The 21,671-nt window shown below is 40.7% G+C and overlaps 1 protein-coding gene across 8 annotated transcripts in view; it reads left to right on the top strand.

The window, feature by feature from the left end:
- LOC135512314 (transcription factor COE3) overlaps positions 1–7,690 on the top strand; it is a 73,984-nt gene extending 66,294 nt beyond the window's left edge. For 4 of the 8 annotated variants that reach the window (XM_064934228.1, XM_064934227.1, XM_064934225.1 and 1 more), the window contains exons 12-16: positions 3,495–3,560; positions 3,835–4,006; positions 4,111–4,296; positions 4,533–4,622; positions 5,939–7,690. In XM_064934228.1, coding sequence (XP_064790300.1) covers positions 3,495–3,560; positions 3,835–4,006; positions 4,111–4,296; positions 4,533–4,622; positions 5,939–5,970 — 546 coding nt within the window. In that variant the 3' untranslated portion in view covers positions 5,971–7,690. Of the gene's footprint in view, positions 1–3,494; positions 3,561–3,834; positions 4,007–4,110; positions 4,297–4,532; positions 4,701–5,938 lie in introns of all 8 variants that reach the window. The other 4 variants (XM_064934223.1, XM_064934222.1, XM_064934221.1 and 1 more) reach the window with 1 other exon arrangement.
- The last annotated feature ends 13,981 nt before the right edge of the window (positions 7,691–21,671 follow it).

The following is a 21,671-nucleotide window of genomic DNA, read 5'->3' as shown; positions in this document are numbered from 1 at the left end:
GCATCCTTTTTTCTTCTTGGAGAACAAAATACGTTTTGATGATAAAACACATTTTGACTCAATCTGAGATGAGTTTCCTCAGTGTGCTTACTTAATATAGCAGGGTCTCCCCCCAGCCCTCACATGGCCCAATCTCAGAGTGAGATGAAACCCTGCACTTCCAATAAATAATATAAATATTTGATTTGCTCTCTAATGGACCCAAATATGGGGTTCAGGGGGCCATGTAAATGATTCTACAGAGTGATTCATCATTGTTAAGCTTGCCATCTGAGGATCGCCTCGAGGGGTCAACAGCACACTCCCAATATACAAGCCTCAGGGTGGATGGCATGCACATTTGGAACAAGAAGGGAGACGGCGTGAAGAGAACAGCCATTACGGGCTGCAGGTGAGGCGGAAAGACTCTATAAAAAGGAGATAAACCTGGAGGAGGCGAAGTGTGCATTAGCAGAAAGGCAAATCGACACCGGGCCCCCCTCCCTCAATGACTTCACCCTCCAGTTGATAATATTACGGCGCTATTGATTTCCACCATCCTTTTCCCCAGGACCAGTGAGACACGTGGTAATTGTGAGGAGACAGAAAGCCAATATGGGCGTGCTCATGGATTGCAAGGGATGCACGCTAATATTGTTGCTACACTGAGAAAAAGGGGGGAAGCGTGCTCTGATTGAAGATTACCTCGTAATTTTAAGACAACATTGCAGATGACAAACTGACCCTATGGGAGGAGCAGCGATATAAAAATCCAATGCAGAGTCCAGAGTGAATATGAAAGTAATAAGTGTGAGCAGTCAAGTGATGCGAAAGGAGATTGCTTTGCGGGCATGGCGTTAAGTGAACAGAGACTTCGGAATTCACCCTCCTTTTTAAGATCTTGTTATAAAACAATTTTCGATTCATCATATGATGAAGACAATTTATAATACCATTTTGTGCCCTGTGGCAGTAATGGACAAATAGACTGGATGTCACAGTATACCACACTCAATTTCTCCTTTCTTCTGTAACAAATTAGATGAATTACTAAATTAAAAGCAGAAAAGCAATATTGTCTTATTATTAAGTTGATTGCATTCGCTTCTCTCTCTGTTTTCCAAAGTAAACACAAACCTATTCTTTTCCAATTCTTTGTGTAATCCACAAGCAGAAAACAAATATTACATATGTGTTCCTGCCAAGCAATTACCAATGTTTTTAAATGAATGTCTATTCTACATCTAATGGCCCTATCCTTCTGAATGTATTCAGGCTAGAGCTAGAACGCTAATTGCCTTACATTTTTATAATGATATTAACAATCAAAGCTACATAACCTGGGCCCCATTTTATTAACTGTGAAAACATCAATAGAAATACACAATCCTTGCTAATCTAGCACGTGTTTTACACAAGTTTTAAGCTACCATGTAAAACAAGGAATACCAGAAAAGCTGTTATGCCTTGGTCACAAAACAACGAAGATCATCTATGGGCTTTAATTGTTTTCAATTTAACATGGTGCTCTGATATGTCTGTCTCCATGACAAGAATGGCAATTACATTATATGTCCAGATTTACATGGAAATGCCCCCAGAACACCATTCGGTGCTAATCGTATTCACAGCGTGAGCCGATATGCGTGAAAGTGTCTCGTCGGAAACAAAACAAACTCTGTGGTTGATTGGGTACCACACTTCCCATCATCCTGGGATGTGACTAGGCCACCACTTAAGCATAGCCCTGCGAGTGAGCTTGGTTAGTTAAGACGCCACGCGGTAAACGACAGATTAAGGATGAGAGGCAATATCGTTTTCTCTCTCTTTTTTCCAAGCTGTCCTTATGTCGCTGCTGCAAAGTACCATATGGGCAAGGATGGAGAGGAGGTTTTCAGAGAATGAAACATGCCGCTTGCGAACATGACAGTCTTAATTGCTTGAATTGTTGTTTGAAATTGAGAGGCATGTAGAAGATCTTGAAATATGATAGAATAGATTATTGGTAATTATTAACTGCAGGAAGAAGAAAAGAAAATACACTTTGTCTCACTCAGTGAGCGAGAGAGGAATCTGTTCGGCCTGATGAGAACACATAAAGACAGCTGGTCCTCTCATTTAGTGTACCTGCCTCACGACAACCATAATTCTTTATTTCTATGCAAACTAGATGCATGCACCGTTGAGCATACACACCAATTTCAGAGGTAAATGCCCATTTTAAAGAGAGCCACCCATGCGTTAACTTGGTGGATTATGCTATATGTTTCTATAAGAGCATGGCACATGCTAGAAGTGGCTTCTACAGCGATTCATCTTGATAAATCAAGGACTTCAGGAAGCTATGAAAGGAGGCTCACACACGCTCCATACACGCTCCATACACGCTCCATACACGCTCCATACACGCTCCATACACGCTGCCTTGGAAACACAGGCCAAGTCTTGGAGGCCGCTGTTTGAAGGCGCGATGGCTGTGTTTACATTCATTTACGGCAGCTGCCGTCTTAATCCCGGATTGCTATTGCCAAGTGATGGAACACTTCACACAAATTACTGAGGCCTGCGAAGGAAAACACGCAATGTGGGAAGAAAACAAGCTCAATCTGAGATGTTTCTAGTGACAGATTTCCATCACTTTTAACCTGGGTTCTGACGGAAAGTCAACAAATTGCTGCAATACAGCAGGTGCCAGTAAGCACACATTTAAATAAAACCCCACATCAATATCTCAAGCTTTTTTCTTGTGAGAATAAAGGCTTCTAAATAGAGTAGGTGGTTTTCCAAACATATTGCTTGGAGCATCACACTAAACAAAGCACTGTGGTGCTCCATGAAGGATTTCATTAAGTGCTCAATTCAAAGAGCAGATAAAAGCACACTAACAAGCCAACCTATTCTGAAGTAGAGCAGGGAACAGAATCCAAGGCCAACTCCTTCTCAGTGTTAAGAGCCAAAGCAACATGGCTAATCCTTACTGTGAAGCAGGGGCAAGCATGCAAACATGGATAAGACTACATCCCATGCATTCATGTCCCAGAGGCACAAGCACCCAGCTCTCGCTGAATGGGAAGTCATTTGTGAAGTCCTTTACAACAGCCAGTCAAAGAGGTTAATTGAAAAATTCCTTAATGTCATTACGGCAGAACTAGATTAACCCAAGCTAATTCACTTAATTGTTCTGAAGAAAGGAGACTCCAGTGCTGAACTCTTCTGCAAATGTGAGCCCAGAATTAGAGGGTGAGGTGTTGTTTTTAAGGCCTAGGGTGGTTTAATTAAGAGATGGGACATTATTCTTGTTCCCAGTGGTTCTGAGGAGAGAGGAATTGGTGGCCTAATGCAATGTTGGTGCCTCTCAATACAGGGCCACGTTTACTTGCCCTCCTAATATAGACCTCTTGTTGTTACATTACATGTCACGGTGCTCGTTGAACCGTGTCATGAAGTGTCATAATAATCTTTGACCTGTCCTCAGCATTTCAATAATGTATGTCTTTCCTCATTTTTTTTATCAGGAGGTGTTGCTGAAGAGAGCAGCTGACCTTGTTGAAGCACTGTATGGAATGCCCCACAATAACCAGGTATGCAGACCGACACACACACACACACACACACACACACACACACACACACACACACACACACACACACACACACACACACACACACACACACACACACACACACACACACACACACACACACACACACACACACACACACACACACACACACACACACACACACACACACACACACACATCTTACAGAACATATCAAACGAAGCCATCATAATGGATGACTGAGGACGAAAGAGTAGCTCAGTAACTGGAACTTCTACCTCCGTATTCACAGGAGATCATTCTGAAGAGGGCAGCGGACATAGCGGAGGCCCTGTACAGCGTTCCCCGTAACCACAACCAGATCCCCTCCCTCGCCAACACAGCCTCCCACGGCATGATGGGAGTCAACTCCTTCAGCAGCCAGCTAGCCGTCAACGTGTCCGAGTCACAGGGAAACGACCAGGGTAGGTGGAAATAATGCTTAGGGGTCAAGAGTCATTCACCGTCATTGAAAGAATGAATGAATCCTATAGAATCACCCTGTCCTCCTCTTATTCCTATTCGGTAGGCTACAGTCGGAACACCAGCAGTGCGTCTCCACGAGGGTACATCACCAGCAGCACTCCACAGCAGTCCAGCTACAACTCCGTCAGTAACAGTATGAATGGCTACGGGAACTCTGGCATGTCCAACCTGGGAGTGCCCAGCTCCCCTGGGTTCCTCAATGGATCCTCTGCCAACTCTCCATATGGAAGTGAGTAGAGCTGCCATTCAGGAGGGAGCAAAGTTACACAAGGTTCAGATAGAACTGTATTGTGTAGGGCAGATATACTTGTCTGTCAGGTAGAGAATTGAAATCATGTTAGCTCTATTCTTTACATTTCCATCGGCAATGTTCTGAGTGTTTCACCTCACTGAATACAGCCCAGTTTAGTCCGATAGCATGTTCTTACCCCCCACCCCCCACCCCCTCCCATATCTTGTCTGCAGTTAAACAAAAGAGCGCCTTCGCCCCTGTGGTCCGACCCCAGGCCTCCCCACCCCCTTCCTGCACCAGCGCAAATGGCAACGGACTGCAAGGTGAGCCCCCCTCACCCCCTCATCCCTTCCCTTCGGACTACTGGGCAGATACCGCGGCTCATGCCTCTGTCCGGTTTGGTGAGGGACTAATCATTACAAATATGCATTTTAACAGGCTACAATTTATTATTTACACCTTTGAGTTTACATTCAAATACACAAGCAAGCATGAGGGCGCACACATGTACTGTACACACACACACACTCACACAAGCAAACACTCACACGCACATGAAGAAATGCATCCACGCAAGCAGGCATGCAAACACACTGCACACAACCCATCCAGTACAGCAAATTACATAGTCTGAGGCCTAAGAAAACCGCCTTCCCAGAATTGTTTTAGTAATTATGTTTATTAGGTTTTGTGCGTGTGTCATGACCAACATGATTGCTTTGAAAACAAGCTTAGCTGTAGCCTGTGCCCCAAGATTAATAACATTGAGCTTAATGAAGTGGGAAATTAAAGTTCATCTTGCTACACGATCATACTTATTAATACATGTTGTGCAGAAATTAATGAGCAATGCCTTGCCATCATCTGTGCTGGCAAACTTAAAAGCATTCCAACCATGACACTACAAATACACTGAGAGCAGTGCAATGATTTTTCATCCTGGCACTTCACTAGCCACATAATTGTTCAGAATGTGTGAAATACTGAGTATATCAAGTCTCTGTATAAGGTAGAGTTGCTAATGATATCCTAGCAGATTGTCTGGGTAAAATAATCGAAACTACCTTTGATCTCTGTCTAATCTCATGGATAATGATTTTGAAATGGGACTAGTGTAGTGCATGTGGAAATAGAAGTGTAATGTAGTGGCTCCATCCTCAGTATGGAGGATAGTTTGAGTGTGAGGGGAGTCAGTCTGAGGAGAGTCTTTGAGTGACGAGGGAGGGGGGGTTGTAGCACAGCATTCTGGGTAGTGGCCATGTTGTTGTTCCACGGTCGGCAGGGCCGTCTCTCCTGGGAGTCTGGTTCACTGTTTGCCATTACCTCAACACCAGGAGGAATATCACACGTAGCCCCGCTGGCCTGCTGGGGCCTGAAATGTCAGAGCAAGAGGGAGGCTTTTGAAACTGTCCTGTTAGAGATGTGTGCACTCACACATGCACAGACACACCACACATACACACAAACGCATCACACAGGCACCCATCCACACACTCATACACACAGTCTCACAATATTGTAACATCACATCTTTTTAAAGCTCTTTGTTGTAAATAGCTGAATGTTTTGCTTATCCAATTGAATGCGTTAGGTAAGATTAACGTGCTTAATGCAATTTCTCCTTCGCTATTTTTTCCAGCTATGTCCGGTCTGGTCGTACCTCCAATGTAAATGCACTTTCATCATCTCAAGCACCAGTCTACTCACCACTCTACAGGACACCCCTTTATCACACAGCAAAGACACTGGTGTAGTCTATAATACTGAGGATATAGTCAACAACTTATTCTGTTTTTAATGAAGATAAAAACATGATTTTCTTTGAAAAGACTATTTCAAGAGTTAAGATTTGGACAATGTGGACAAAGCATTTCATTAAGAACTGAATGATTTGAGCTTTTTTTTTGCTTATATTTTTCCATTTGATCAACCTCGAAGAAGACAAAAGACGATGGGGTGTTTATTTTGTATGCCTATCTGGTGGAACTTTGGCTATGGCTATGTCCAGTGAACCATATGAAAAGGATCTCTGTGGACTCACCATTTGGTTTTAATGTAAACACTGATGTACATTTACCTATGAACTTGTTTGCCTCAGAATATTTGTTTTGTTTTTGTTTTAACTCTCTTTCAATAGATTCACATTTGTGTGTCTTTATAATGTGTCCTTTTGTATTTTTATGTGTGTGAAAATACAGTGGGGCCAAGAAGGTTTAAGATTTTCAACTGGAAAATATATGAGATATATAATGTAGAAATCAATCTTAAAATACATCAAATGCAAGTAAATGGGTGGGGCTGGGTAAGATTGTATCATGTTTCAATCATACATCTTAAATGAAATTTGTAATTTATTGTAGCTAGAAGTTTATCTTTCGAGAGTGAAAATGATCTTGGATTCTACAAGTACTCTGGCGTACGTAGAACACCTAGCTCTGTTCCATGTTTAGAGCTTCCTTTTTAAGCAAGTGTGTTTTGCCATGTTTTTCTTTAATACTTTTTTGCTAGCACTGTATATTAATGCATTCTTAGGCTACTGTGAAGTCTGTTTCTTGTTGACAAGCGCCATCCTCTTCCTTCTAGCTCCAAATCCCGTTATGTGTTTTATATGTGGTTATAAACTTGTAGACTATTGTGATATTGCCAAAATTGTGCTAAATATTTATACATCTGTCTTTTTTCCATGTTCTTTTAGATCAACAACAACATTTAAAGCAAAATTTAACTCCATCTAAAGTCGAAAGTAGTTCATTGTCATATTTCCATTCCAATACACACTTGCGCTCACTTGAGGGAAATTTTGTAACATATCAACTATAAATATTGTATTTATCTCTGAAATTTTGTATATTGCTTTTCATTATGTATGTATTAATCGTCATGCCCTTAATAGTGATGCAGCACAGAGAATTTCAGCCAAGAACTGTTGCATTCATGTTTTTTTTGTATTTGATAAAATGCGATGTCCATATATTTCACATATCTTCAAAGTTTTGTTACTCTGTCAAGACTCTCTGTCCATTTTTTTTAAAGGGAAGTCAAACTTCATTGTTTATTTTTATATTGATTTTAAATTATCTATACAGAGAAAACTTTGTTGGTTGTATTGTCAAATAAATAGTTTGTGACCCATATGATAGTTGTTAAGATACAATAGAAACAATGTGCATGAGGGACAACCTTGGAGGAAGGAACTCCATTTGTGGTTGTATTTTCTTTCTGTTTTGTAGAATGTATACAAGTCATTTTTACTCAGAACTTATGACTCTGCCACATAGCTTAAATGTGTTTACAGGGAACAAAAATTCAAAATATACAAATTTGGAATGAAAACAGAAATTAATAAGTGATGTTTTATAAAAAATTTGGAGTAAAAAACTACAAAAACGTGCTGATGCCTGTGGATTTCTTCAATTGTTATTGATAAATTACACAGAACACTTTTGTTCATGATTGCCCCTGTAAGAGCCAGGGCTGCCATACTCTCCATGGGGGTTTCTAGCCTTTTAGATTCAGAAACAGGTTGCAACATTTTAATAAGTATTTATTTTTAAACGTAATTCCACGCTCTCATAAATAGTCAAAACAAATCTCTGTGCAGTTCCGTTCTGTGATATTGGCCCAGCAATCTGACTTTGAAGCACATTCATATTGATCTTTATATCTGCATCTCTCACTACAGCCGTGCTTTAAAATGACCTGTTAAATGCATTGTAGCCTTTCATGTGAGAGCTTTTTATTCAAAGCAACCTATAGAGGCCTCATTCAAATCCCTCATTTCATTGCATTAGGCCGCCTAGTTAATAAAGAATCAATGCATTGAAAGAGCAAGGTTATCCGCTGTCTATAAGGGGTTGGTATTGTTTTGAAACTCATAGTTTGAGCACTGAAAGGGGGCCCTGTGAAATCTATACTCATCAAGTGGGTCAAACGGAGAGATAGAGAAGCGACGGGGAAGAATAGCACCTCTCCTTTAAAACAACTAAACATCTTATCTGGCTTTCTGAGTGGTCCTGGAGACCAGGTCACAAAATGTCAATTTCTCATCAAGGTATCAGTGCCCATGGCCATCCCTCCCTATAATGCACAATTAAGTGAATGCAAGATGATCAGGAATCAGCAAATCACAGCTTATTATGCCAGCGACATGCATAGATCTCATGGCACATAAGATAATGCAGGTGATGCTGATAGTGTGAGGTCAGATACACCAGAGAACAATTACATTTTCAACTACGATCGCTGTGCGCATCGAAACATTCCCTCAATAATATGTAGTGTCTGATAACAATAGTTGCATGCCTGCTTGCTTTAGATCAACACAGTTTTAGATCTATTTTCTTGCTCAGTGTTTTTTCCCCCAAAATTCAAAACCTTGTGAAAGGAAAACCTGAATCCATGTACTCTGTGTAAACACTTCTAATAATTTATAATCTGAGCATAAATCAAATGTTATGCATTGTCTATCAGTGAACAATGATTTAATGTGCATCTGAGACCTTTAATAGCAGGATAACAAACATAGTAGGCAAGTCTTTTGGATCATGCCAAGTAATGCCAGGCAGGAATATATGAGTGCTAGGAAATCACACCATGCTCTCCCTGTACCAAAAGCCACCCTATAGCTAAAGCACTCAATCGTGGTTAGAGCCTGTTTACTGCAGAACTCTAATGGCTGCCCTCCACCATGATTTTAATGTGTGCAATTAAATATTTATAAATCCTGAGTCAATAACGCCCCATAACCAGAGCCTGATAGACACCCGGTCCATGTGGCCGCCACGCTCTCCAACACAGGCTGGGGTCAAGAGGTCATGCAATCAAAGGAGGCCAAGGCTCAACACATCCATATGTTGCTGCTCTTATCAAGACTTTCCTCAGTAGTGGTCATCTGTCAAAGGAGAGAAATATTGAAAGCAATATCGATCTTAACTAGCCTTTTGTTGCCAAGGGGCCCGAGCCTCAAACATCTGCTTGCATATTGTTATGTTATAAAAATACTGCCACTTTATCACACGCATAAGAAGGTAATGTTGAATATCTCTAGTCAATGTTTACAGACTGACAATTTTATTTGCTATTACTAAAATAGGTCCTGTTTTTTGATATATTTTCCCTCTACCATTGCTTTATTCCTCTCGGACGTGGGTGCCTCAGTTGCTATACCTGGCCGTATCACTGTGATGTTCCTACGGTGTTCAGGTGAAAGATGGTGCTCTGGTGATAGCGCCACACAAAAGCCTGGCTGCACAATGAGCCAGTCAATGGAGAGCTCCAGTTGAAAGAGTCACAATGGCTGTGCATGCTGGGAATTGGGCTGGATGACATAAAGGAATGAAACCCTCATTGAGGCCATGGAGGACAAGCATTCAGAAAAGGGGTTTTGTTTGGTCTTTATCAATACAAAGTTTCCCATGAGGAAAAACAATTCAAATTGACCTTAAAAGATAATATTACCTTACGAATCCACTCCCTATGTAAGACTTATTCAGGTGTTTATGTGTTCATTTTCAGGGGTGCTGATGTAATGGCTTTGTTGCCTTGTGTACAATATCAAGATAGTGCAAACCATGGATTTAAAAGGTGGACAATTGTTTCTTATGCTTCTCTCTTGTTAGACTGACCATTAGTCCATCTATCTGCAATCCACAGTCTTCTAGGAAATATATACTGAACAAAAATATAAATGCAACATGCAACAATTTCAAAGATTTTACTGAGTTCATATAAGGAAATCAGTCAATTGAAATAAATTAGGCCCTAATCTATGGATTTTACTCGACTGGGCAGGGGTGCAGTCATGGGTGGGCCTGGGAGGGCATAGGCCCACCGGCTTGGCAACTGAGGAGCCAGGCCCAGCCTATCAGCCTGAGTTTTCCCCCACAGAAGGGCTTTATTAAAGACTGAAATACTCCTCAGCACCCCCCACCCCCTCAGAAGATTCCACAAGTGAAGGAGCCAGATGTGGAGGTCCTGGGCTGCTGTGTTTACATGTGGTCTGCAGTTTTGAGGCCAGATGGACATACTGCCAAATTCTCAAAAACTACTTTGTAGGTGGCTTATGGTAGAGAAATGAACATTCAATTCTCTGGCAAAAGCTCTGGTGGAAATTCCTGCAGTCAGCGTGCCAATTGCACGCTCCCTCAAAACTTTAGACATCTGTGGCATTGTGTAGTTTGACTAAACGGCACATTTTAAAGTGGCCTTTTATTGTCCCCAGCACAAGGTGCACTTGTGAAATGATCATGCTGTTCAATCAGCTTCTTGATATACCATGCCTGTCAGGTAGATGGATTATTTTTGCAAAGGAGAAATACTCACTTACGAGGACACAAAAAATATATGCTCCACATTTTTGTAGAACAATTCTGTGATTTCTTTTTATTGCAGCTCATGAAACACGAGGGCAACATTTTACATGTTGCATTTACATTTTAGTTCAGTGTGGATAAAGTTAGGTCTGTGTTAAGAGCTCTACTTATTTTACTGTGGAATAGAAGAATGAGAAAAGTATCCTAAAGCAAAAAAACATTCAACTTGTACTTGGGTATCATTTGATACTATATGAATGATTGAATGCATTTCAGATCCACGGATGCAGAATTTACTCTGGCAGAGTTATTACTATATTTGTCTTCCCATAGGCACACTCCACCAGGAGCTACAGAAACCCCTGGTCAGAAAGTGTTAGACTACAGCGATTAAGTAATGTCACTACAACTGCATTTTTATGCCACACTCTGACACATAGTGCACCTTTCATAGTTCCTCTCAGTAGTGCTTTATCCACTAGTTCTGGATATGATATCATCTATTAATAATGTATTGGCAATGGATTACATAAAAAAAGAGAGCAGAAATAACATCCAATATTCATGTCCCCTGAGCTTGACTGTGTCCAATCCGTTTGGCCCATAAAACCTTACCCCCATTTCCATATCCGTTGAGGGTCGCAACAGGTCTGCCACACAAAGACTCACAGAACAGCTCAACTCAGGAAAATGGCTGTTAAAATCATGTGGATTCTTTAACCCTTATGAAACAGCCCCCCTACAAAAAAAGATAATATACTGTATATATATAATGACTGTTGGAGCTGGAAACGGCAGATTTTTTTAATGGAGTATCTACATAGGTGCACAGAGGCCCATTATCAGCAACCATCACTCCTGTGTTCCAATGGCACATAGTTGAGTATCTGGAGAATATTTGTGGATTCGATTACAGGCTCAAAATGGCCAGAAACAAAAAACTTTCTTCTGAAGCTCGTCTGTCTATTCTTGTTCTGAGAAATGAAGGATATTCCATGTGAGAAATTGCCAAGAAACTGAATATCTCGTACTACGCTGTGTAGTACTACTCCCTTCACAGAACAGAGAAAACTGGCTCTAACTAGAATAGAAAGAGGAGTGGAAGGCCCAGGTGCACAACTGAGCAAGAGGACAAGTATATTAGAGTGTCTAGTTTGAGAAACAGACGCCTCACAAGTCCTCAAATGGCAGCTTCATTAAATAGTACCCGCAAAACACCCGTCTCAATGTCAACAGTGAAGAGGTGACTCTGGGATGCTGGCCTTCAAGAATAGACTGAGCTTCAGAAGAAAGTTTTTAGTTTCTGGACATTTTGAGCCTGTAATCGAACCCTCAAATACTGATGCTCCAGATACTCAACTAGTCTGAAGAAGGCCAGTATTATTGCTTCTTCAATCAGGACAACAGTTTTCAGCTGTTCTAACATAATTGCAAATGGTTTTCTAATGATCAATTAGCCTTTTAAAATGATCAACTTGGATTAGCTAACACAATGTGCCATTGGAACACAGGAGTGATGGTTTCTGATAATGGGCCTCTGTTCGCCTATGAAGATATTCCATAAAAAATCTGTCGTTTCCAGCTACAATATTCATTTACAACATTAACAGTGTCTACACTGTATTTCTGATCAATTTTATGCTACCTTAATGGACAAAAATGGGTTTTTCCTTCAAAAACATGGACATTTCTAAGTGACCCCAAACTTTTGAACGGCAGTGTATATATATATATATATATATATATATATATATATATATATATATATATATATATATATATATATTGACACATATTTAAGCCCCTGTGGAAAACCTGGTACTGTATTTCTCCCTTTAATTGTGCCACTTGACATGCCTGTGAAACATGGCATGAATCTCACAGTTATTGCAGTCCCCTTGGCGGGGAATGTTGATAGAACATCTGCATGCTATAGAAAGTAATGGAAGTAGCAGAGGTGGCAGCTGCAAAGCAACAGGAAGCATGCCATTTGAGTCAGCACCGCTGTGCAAACCACTAACTGTCTGCCAGCCATGGTCTTACAGTCGACACTGAGTGGGGGACACTGTGACAAACAGGCATGGTCTGAGAGCTTTGCATCCTCGGGGGGTGACAGCGGCAGTTTGATTGTCAATGAGGTTCATTAACAATGTATTTTAAAGAAACCTGAAGAGAGAGCTAGCAGCTTGAGACAGGGTCCTCTGTCAAACAACATGAAGTTTCACAAACGTTAAGCTACTCTCACCCCATATTCCTGAACTCCCCAAAGAGGATGTGCCTTGGCCCTTACCTCATCTTGTACCCTACAGAAATATATTATTCTTTTCAGCCTGAAAACTTTTCTCAGCACTCAGCACGTAATTTTCCCCCAATACCAAAGAAAAGAGCACTAAATGTATTTTTAAAAATGTACATCCTCTAAAGAACATGTGCCATAAATTGTCTACATGCTATAGAAAATACTATAATCTATAAACTCCCTGAGAAATGACCTGAGGAAGACGTCTCCCTCTAGCCTCTACCTAATGAAGCGATGGCCAACCAAAGCCAGCTTGTAAGCGCTTTTCCCTGAAGAGTCCTTGTCACACTGCACCAAACCTCTGTGATTATCGTTGCTTTTGCAGTGTCCACGCCTGCCAATACCACTGTTCCATAAATGAATTTGGCCCCTTGTCAACGAATTACCTCACACGCAGAACCGTGTATGTGTCAGATCCAATTGCAACACACAGGCTTTTGTAGTGCGATGGCAAGTGGACTTAATTGTAAATCATCAATCATGGTACATGAATCACATTGATACTATTTTACACACAATATCTCAAACATTTTAAACGTAGTGAGCTGTTACATTTTGTCATGTTTGATTGGGGCTAGGTGTATTTGGAATCAATTCATATGAATTCATCATGGCAAGTCAGTGAAAGCTTTCATGTAAGATGATGCTCCAGCTCCACCAGTCAAACACATATAACTAACTAAGGATGAGTCCATATCGGTTTGACACATATATGATTATTTGTATGAACATTGAATCCTATCTGTAACACACTTCACAATGCAGTATAAATAAATACTGTACGTTATACTGCTATTGACTACTACTGGGCCATTGAGACAGACGTTTTACATGTCCCCACTTCAATTTAGAATAGAATTAAACTAATATAATTACTGACAAACAAGATACTAGACATTGGCCAATATCTACAGTATGTCTTCTGTAGTCATACAGAACTGCTAATAGGTAAAGAGTATTTTGCACAAGGTTGCAGACAGTACTTGGCACCAAGGCTCTTATTTTCCCTCTCCCTGATCCAGTCCACTCCTCTTTCCTGGACTCGTCATATAGATCATAGTCTGCGGGGGCCAGAGGTGCTGACGGAGGCCAGATGCGCCCAGTCTGTCTGGAGGACTGGGGAGACTGGTGCCAGGGGGTCCTGGAGCCTCTGAAGTGCCGCTGCTTCATCAACAGAACAAGGCTAGACCTGCACTTTCTCCAGCCTGAGACACTCTGGTTCCCGCTCTCTGACAACTAAGCTGTAGTCATAGGTTAATACGTGAAGTAATACATACACTCAGTCTCAGAACATCACTCACCGCGATGCATGCAGCATCACATACGTTCACAATTTCACACGGACACACACACACACACAAGGCTGAGTGTTCTGGACTATATGTTACCTATTGGAGATGAACATTAACAGTGTGAGATTGCAGATGATACACTGTATCCACTGCCAAACTCCACATCTGCATGGCCTTGCCCCTACCTAGCTGCATCCAGTTATGCCTCCACAGCATGGTATAACTACAACGGTCATAAAATCTAAACTTTTGGCCAACAGGGCAGAGAAGATACAGGCTTCCCTCCAGAGGTCTGGTTCCTCTCAAGGTTTCTTCCTTGCTCTCATTTAAAGCAGAGTTTCCCCTTGCCGTTATCTTCCTCAGCCGGCTCTTTTTGGGGAGTTTATTTTCTCAAACTAGACAAAAGCAACATTCGACCCCCCCCTCTCTCAATAGCATCAAAGAATGCCATGTTTGAAATGATGTTAGTTTTTATAGTGCTGGGCTGTGGCGGTGTGTGTTGGTATTAGAGTGCTGCAGCTACTGTAGCAGCTGTGGAGGCTGGTCTAGCTGCATGGTGCTTAGGTGTCAGGGCCTCAGAGAGCCGTCCAGACAGAGAGGGAGGGAACCTGATAGGGTAGCGCAGTCTCAGCCCAGTCTAATATCTGTCTGTTTGACAATGCTTATCTGCATGTGCAATAGTCTGGAATCGCCAAGGCATTACCATCTCTTGCTGGGTGCTGTTTTGTTTAAAGTTGAACTAACATTTTTGGGGCAGTTCAAGGCAGGGCTCTTCTACTGGTGGCCCGTTTATTTATTTAGACTGGCCCTTTGATAAATTCTGAACATGAATAAAAGGTTTTCAAAAAAATCACATCCAAAATCCGATGCTCACTTCCAAAATGACAAGTTGTGTGGTTTCTTCTTTATCGGTTATTATTTTTTCTTCATATGAATTTGGCTCTAGTGTTTGAACATGATTTGAATATGATTAACCTATTCCTGAAAGCTACGGCTCTCTGATGCTCACAAGGACTCGTTATAAGGGGTGTGACAAAAAGAAAACGCACCTAATGACTGAGGGAAATGAATTCAAAGCATAATTTCTTCAGAGTAGAATTTGTCATTACCTGATTTGGCTTATCTTTGTTTTATTTATTGAGATGCTTAGTTTTTAGATGCTTTTAAAATTACATAATTACTTTTAAGAAGCTTTAAATAGTTGAATATCCCTGCCTTAAGGCACATAATTTACATCCAAACGGCCTACAGTACAGTGTAAAATGAGGCTGCTGGACTAATGTACATATTGTATGATAGGTACTCTAGGCAGAGAATTGTATAAAAATTGCCAATGTGAGTTGTGACTACACTGGTACGTGATGAAGTGCAATAGGTAGTAACTATGTTTAAGTGGAGGGACCAACTTGACTGTGTGAGGTGGGAGCACAGAATGTCTATATTTCATGTGGAGGCAGACAATTACTATTTTTATGAGGAGGGATGGCAGGATATTAGATGGGAAATAGGGAGTTACATTAGAGACAGGATATAACTTATGAGATGGAAATGGTGGGAAATAGTTATAGAAGCCAAAATACATTTTAACACTATCAGCAATGATTAATTCAGCCTGACTTGGTCACAGCCTTGTAATAATGATGTGAATGCCACCGACCCTTTCCTCGGTCCTTCAGAAGCTAACTTGAGTGTATTTGTGTGTGTGTGAGGGGGTTAATAAATGTTGAATCAAACGCAGCACGAGACACTCACACTCCTTAAGGGTTGCCCATTAGCGGTGTGTGGGTGTGTGGGGAGTTTATCAGTGTCTGGGTGATTTATGAAGTCAGACTCAATATCATCCACTTTACCACCCCCCCCCCCCACACACACACACACACACACACACACACACACACACACACACACACACACACACACACACACACACACACACACACACACACACACACACACACACACACACACACACACACACACACACACACACACACACAGAAGCAAATATTACGGCAAAATGTGAGGTTTCACAGAGATTAACAGAGCGGATGATAACATAGTAGTAATTTAATGGTGTCCATAATTCCATTGAATCACATGGCCCGGGAGATACTGATACAGGGTACTAGTGTATGCATTCTCTCTGATCCCTGAACCGCAATGGCCAAACTGCTCACACATGCTGTATGCTACTCCAGGCCTACTCTTTTGTCCTGTATCATTGACTAAACACCTTGAGCATGCAACTCTTACCTTCTACGCCTCTCTGTTGCATGGTGTAGGATATTACATAGACTTGACTTGGCCACAATCAAAGAGGGTGCTTACAGTGCACTTCAGAGTGTGCTCCTTTTAAATAGGACCCCTTGTTGCTCTGTCACAGCAGCCTTGGTTATAGGTCAACTGTAGCCTGTAGTCGCCACAGGCATCATTAGCCCTGTGTGAAACCACACACTGAAGCTCATTCTTCATCTGCCGGTCGGCAGTCTGCTGCCTGCTGCAACATCCAGGCTGGAATTGTGCTCTGATGATGGCAGAGTGCTGTAAGTGAGTCCAGCAGTATTCAAATATGCTTCAAAATGTACTACTGTTCAGTAGAAATGTATTAATCAGTGTGAGTCAGTGAAATACTGCTTTGCAAAAATAGAACAGCAGAAATCATGTAATATTGCCTAGGTTAAATGACTGTCAATCTAATCATCACAGTAAAATATCCATGCAATCTTTACCTGGCTGCCTTCATTGCCATTGCTCTCAGATAATTATTATTATTATTTCTCTTAATGGGATCAATTTGGATATTGATAAAATAAAATAAACTAAATACATGATTGCTTAAATGACAGATGAAATGTCCCAGGAAGAATTGAAGCTGAATGTTGATGCTTCCCATTCTGCACTGCCCTCTATTGGAAAGCATAATTTTCAATAAGAAAGAAGCACTAATATTATTTTTTGAATGGCGCTTCAACATTCAGCCATACTTGAGATGGGTAACTGAACGCAATAATACATCTATTACAAACTATTTCTACAGTATGTGCATACCTAACTACAACATTTTAAATAATGAAGTGACTGGTTAGGGAAGATGAGGCTTTTGAAACTTCTTGAAATGTATTTACAATTTTTTAAAATTAAAGATAGTGTTGAAAATTGACATTGCAGGTAAATCTTAATGAAGAAAAACAAATTACCCACAAACAAAATTCAGAGCCTTTTTCCTGGATGTTGAACAAAGCATTAACTTGGCAGGAAATAAAACAACCAATGAAAGGTACAAAGAGTGATTTAACATGGGAAGGAGAACAATTCAAGAGACATATTTTTGGGAAATAATTATTTAGAAATACCATTCCAACAATAGCTGGCAACCCAAACTGGCACCCATGGGAACATATATTTGTAATTCCTACTGTTCGCTGGAAAAGTTATTTTAGTGCCTTCTAATTTCGGACCAATTCACATTAACTATACAGTATGATTAGTAAAACAACGGAAGATCAGTAGTATTAGCATTGACGTAGTTGTTTTTATGGGTGTGTCTACTGGTGTTTCATTGTCTTGTCTTGTGCCACCACAGTATAGTTAGTACCTATTTCCCCATACCCCCGGAATATAGAGTGAGTTGTTACCCCCTTCTAAAACTGAGGGCCCACTAGGGGGGTAGAAGGAGCCCTTTACAGTTACACTCCCAACACCCCCACCACTTTATCCTACACTCTCTATTCCTTACAGGAATTAAATTAGAACACAGACTGGACAGTAGGACAAAGCAGAACAGAAGCAAATAGAAAAACAAAAACATGAAAGCTCCCCCTTGGGTTATAGACAGCATTTTTTCAATAAGGCACAGCTGACACACATTTCACTTGTGAAGCAGTCCCATGTGCACGTCTCACAACTATGTACAGGTTTCCTCAGCTGTGGTTCATTGTTGACATCGCATCTTGCTTACTGTTGTATTTCACAAAGAAGGATAAACAGTCAGAAATAATAGTTTGTGCTCAATCACATAGCACACAGAACACTATTTATTTATTTAACTTGGCAAGTCAGTTAAGAACAAATTCTTATTTACAATGACAGCCTACCTCGGCCAAACCACCCTGTGGGAATCCCAATCACGGCCAGTTGTGCTACAGCCGGGAATCAAACCAGGGTCTGTAGTGACGCCTCTAACACTGAGATGTAGTGCCTTAGACCGCTGCACCACTCAGGAGCTCCTGTTAAGATTATTTAGTAAAAGTCCCTTTCAAGTTTAACTGAACTGTTTCAGGAAGTACAGTGGTTTCAGAATGGTTAAAAACATTTTCTGGATAACACTTCAGCCGTTATTGTTAAATATAATACCACCCTGGTCTTACTATACCACTCCATTGTGCTTCTTTGACCATATCGTGGGTGAGCAGCCATTGTTTCAGAAGGTTACCTTTGCCGCCCAATGTACATCCCACTCTGACCACTGCTGGTAAATAAAATAGTATCTTTTGGCAATATTGGGGACAGCACAATTCGTTAACCAGCCTCTCTTTGGGTTTCACACCACTAGTTATGAAAAGAATACACCTGCATTCTCTTGGGGTTTTAGGCTGGGTTTCTGTACAGCACTTTGAGATATCAGCTGATGTAAGAAGGGCTTTATAAATACATTTGATTGATTGATTGACGTCCATGTCATAACAACGATTAGTCAAGTGAGATGACTATTCAGAGACGACATTCTCATGTTGACATGGACAGACACTGTGAATGCAGCACAGTGATTGATGCTTTGATAACATAGAACCACTGAGGCATCACTGATTTTCCATATATGAAAACATGAATCTACAAAATTGTCCCTTCGTTTAACATGTAAAAAAAAGCCACATCAAAAGTGTCTGGTTTGATCCTGAATGGATCCACATTGAACGTGAACGCTCAGTCTTTGGTTCTAAATTATTTTTGGCTCTTTAATAGTATAAAGCAAAGCAGCAATCAGAAAGTAATGGGCAAAAACACCAGCAGGATGAATATTCAATGGAGAAGGTGTCAACATTAAGATCTGATAACCCTGTGATCATTAAAAAGAGGAAGTCGATGGTGCGTTTATTCTGTTGCAGACGACTGCCAGGGGGTCTGGAGTTCTTTGTAAACTAAATGACTGGAGAAAGATTAAACAAACAAGCTTACATAAATTCATTCAAAGTCGATTCACAACAGGAATAGTGGCAATTGGTCTGGCACTTTATAAGAGTTGGTGTATTTTCCAACATAAGCTTGCATGAATTTGCTCTTATACTCGCCCTGTATATTGCCTGCATATTGCTGTCATGATCAAATATTAAAAGTATGTTATTAGTAATTACCTATTAGCTGTCATAGCCCTGTAATTGAACTAGTTCACTGGTTCAAGGTTGGTTGTCAGGGCTTCATGGTAGTACCTTTAGCCCTTCTGTGACTGTACAACAGCAGGAAATCCTATGTGGTTTGAATTCATCATTAGAACCACTCCCATGTCAACAGCAATAAAACTTTCAGACCCCAGATTAACCTTACTGTCAGAGGGATGCTGCAACACTGTGTGGATCGATACTGGTTTCCCCAGGTTTGAAGAGCAGTCAGGGTAGGGTACTCTCAAGGCTTTTAGATCAGCCTCTTCACTTGGGGAAAGAACACTAAAGCTTATCAATACTCAAATCCTGGTAAAGAAGTGCCACAGAAAGTCAAAAATCAATACTTTGCAGAGATTTTCACAGCTGATGCCCAAGTGCATCAACAGTTCTGACAAGTAATTGACATTGAGAAGATCTGGATCTAGATCTGTATCATGAGCCAAAAGGCCAGACTCCTCATTGTTAAACTTCAACTGGAAGGTATTACTCTAGAATGTAAACATGAGTCAAGATATGTTTTATGCATATTACAGCGCAACGGTGTAACATAATACATAATATTGTATTTACAGTATATTGCATACATTTAGACTTTAAAAAAACTCAACATACCTTCTTACTTTCCGACATACAGTTGAAGTTGGAATTTATGTACACGTAGGTTGGAATCATTAAACTCATTTTTCAACCATTCCATAAATTTATTGTTAACAAACTATAGTTTTGACATCTACTTTGTGCATGACACAAGTAATTTTTCCAGACAGATTATTTCATTTATAATTCACTGTATCACAAGTCCAGTGGGTCAGAAGATTACATACACTAAGTAGACTGTGCCTTCAAAAAGCTTGGGAAATTCCAGAAAATGATGTCATGGCTTTAGGAGCTTCTGGTAGGCTAATTGACATTATTTGAGTCAAACGGAAGTGTACCTGTGGATGTATTTCAAGGCCTACCTTCAAACTAAGTGCCTCTTTGCTTGACATCATGGGAAAATCAAAAGAAATCAGCCAAGACCACAGAAACAAATTGTAGACCTCCACAAGTCTGTTTCATGTTTGCGAGCAATTTCCAAATGCCTGAAGGGTTCATCTGTACAAACAGTAGTACGCAAGTATAAACACCTGTCACGCCCTGGCCTTAGTATTTTGTGTTTTCTTTATTATTTTGGTCAGGCCAGGGTGTGACATGGGTATTTATGTGGTGTGTTTTGTCTATGGTTTATTTGTAGGTTATGGGATTGTGGTTTAGTAAAGTAGTTTAGGTAAGTCTATGGTTGCCTAGAGTGGTTCTCAATCAGAGGCAGGTGTTTATCGTTGTCTCTGATTGGGAACCATATTTAGGCAGCAATATTCTTTAGGTATTTCGTTGGTGATTGTTCCTGTCTCTGTGTTTGTTGCACCAGATAGGGCTGTTTTGGTTTTTCACGGTTCTTGTTTTTGTATATTGTTCATTTATCATCTTCATTAAAGATGTAGTTTTTATTTATTTTACCTTTATTTAACTAGGCAAGTCAGTTAAGAACAAATTCTTATTTTCAATGACGACCTAGGAACAGTGGGCTAACTGCCTGTTCAGGGGGAGAATGACAGATTTGTACTTTGTCAGCTCGGGGGTTTGAACTTGCAACCTTCCGGTTACTAGTCCAACGCTCTAACCACTAGGCTACCCTGCCACCCTGTTTTGTGTTTTGGTCCGCCTCCCTTTCGACAGAAGAAAACCGTAACAACACCATGGGACACGCAGCCGTCATACCGCTCAGGAAGGAGATGCGTTCTGTCTCCTAGAGATGAACGTACTTTGATGTGAAAAGTGCAAATCAATCCCAGAACAACAGCAAAGAACATTGTGAAGATGCTGGAGGAAACAGGTACAAAAGTATCTATATCCACAGTAAAACAAGTCCTATATCGACATAACCTGAAAGGCCGCTCAGCAAGGAAGAACCCACTGCTCCAAAACCGCCATAAAAAACCCAGACGACAGTTTGCAACTGCACATGGGGACAAAGATCATACTTTTTTTGCGAAATGTCCTCTGGTCTGATGAAACAAAAATAGAACTGTTTGGCCATAATGACCATCATTAT

The sequence above is a fragment of the Oncorhynchus masou genome, chromosome 24 (genome assembly GCF_036934945.1).
Source record: "Oncorhynchus masou masou isolate Uvic2021 chromosome 24, UVic_Omas_1.1, whole genome shotgun sequence".
In the NCBI taxonomy this organism is placed as follows: Eukaryota; Metazoa; Chordata; class Actinopteri; order Salmoniformes; family Salmonidae; genus Oncorhynchus; species Oncorhynchus masou.
This window is presented reverse-complemented; position numbering and strand designations above follow the sequence as displayed.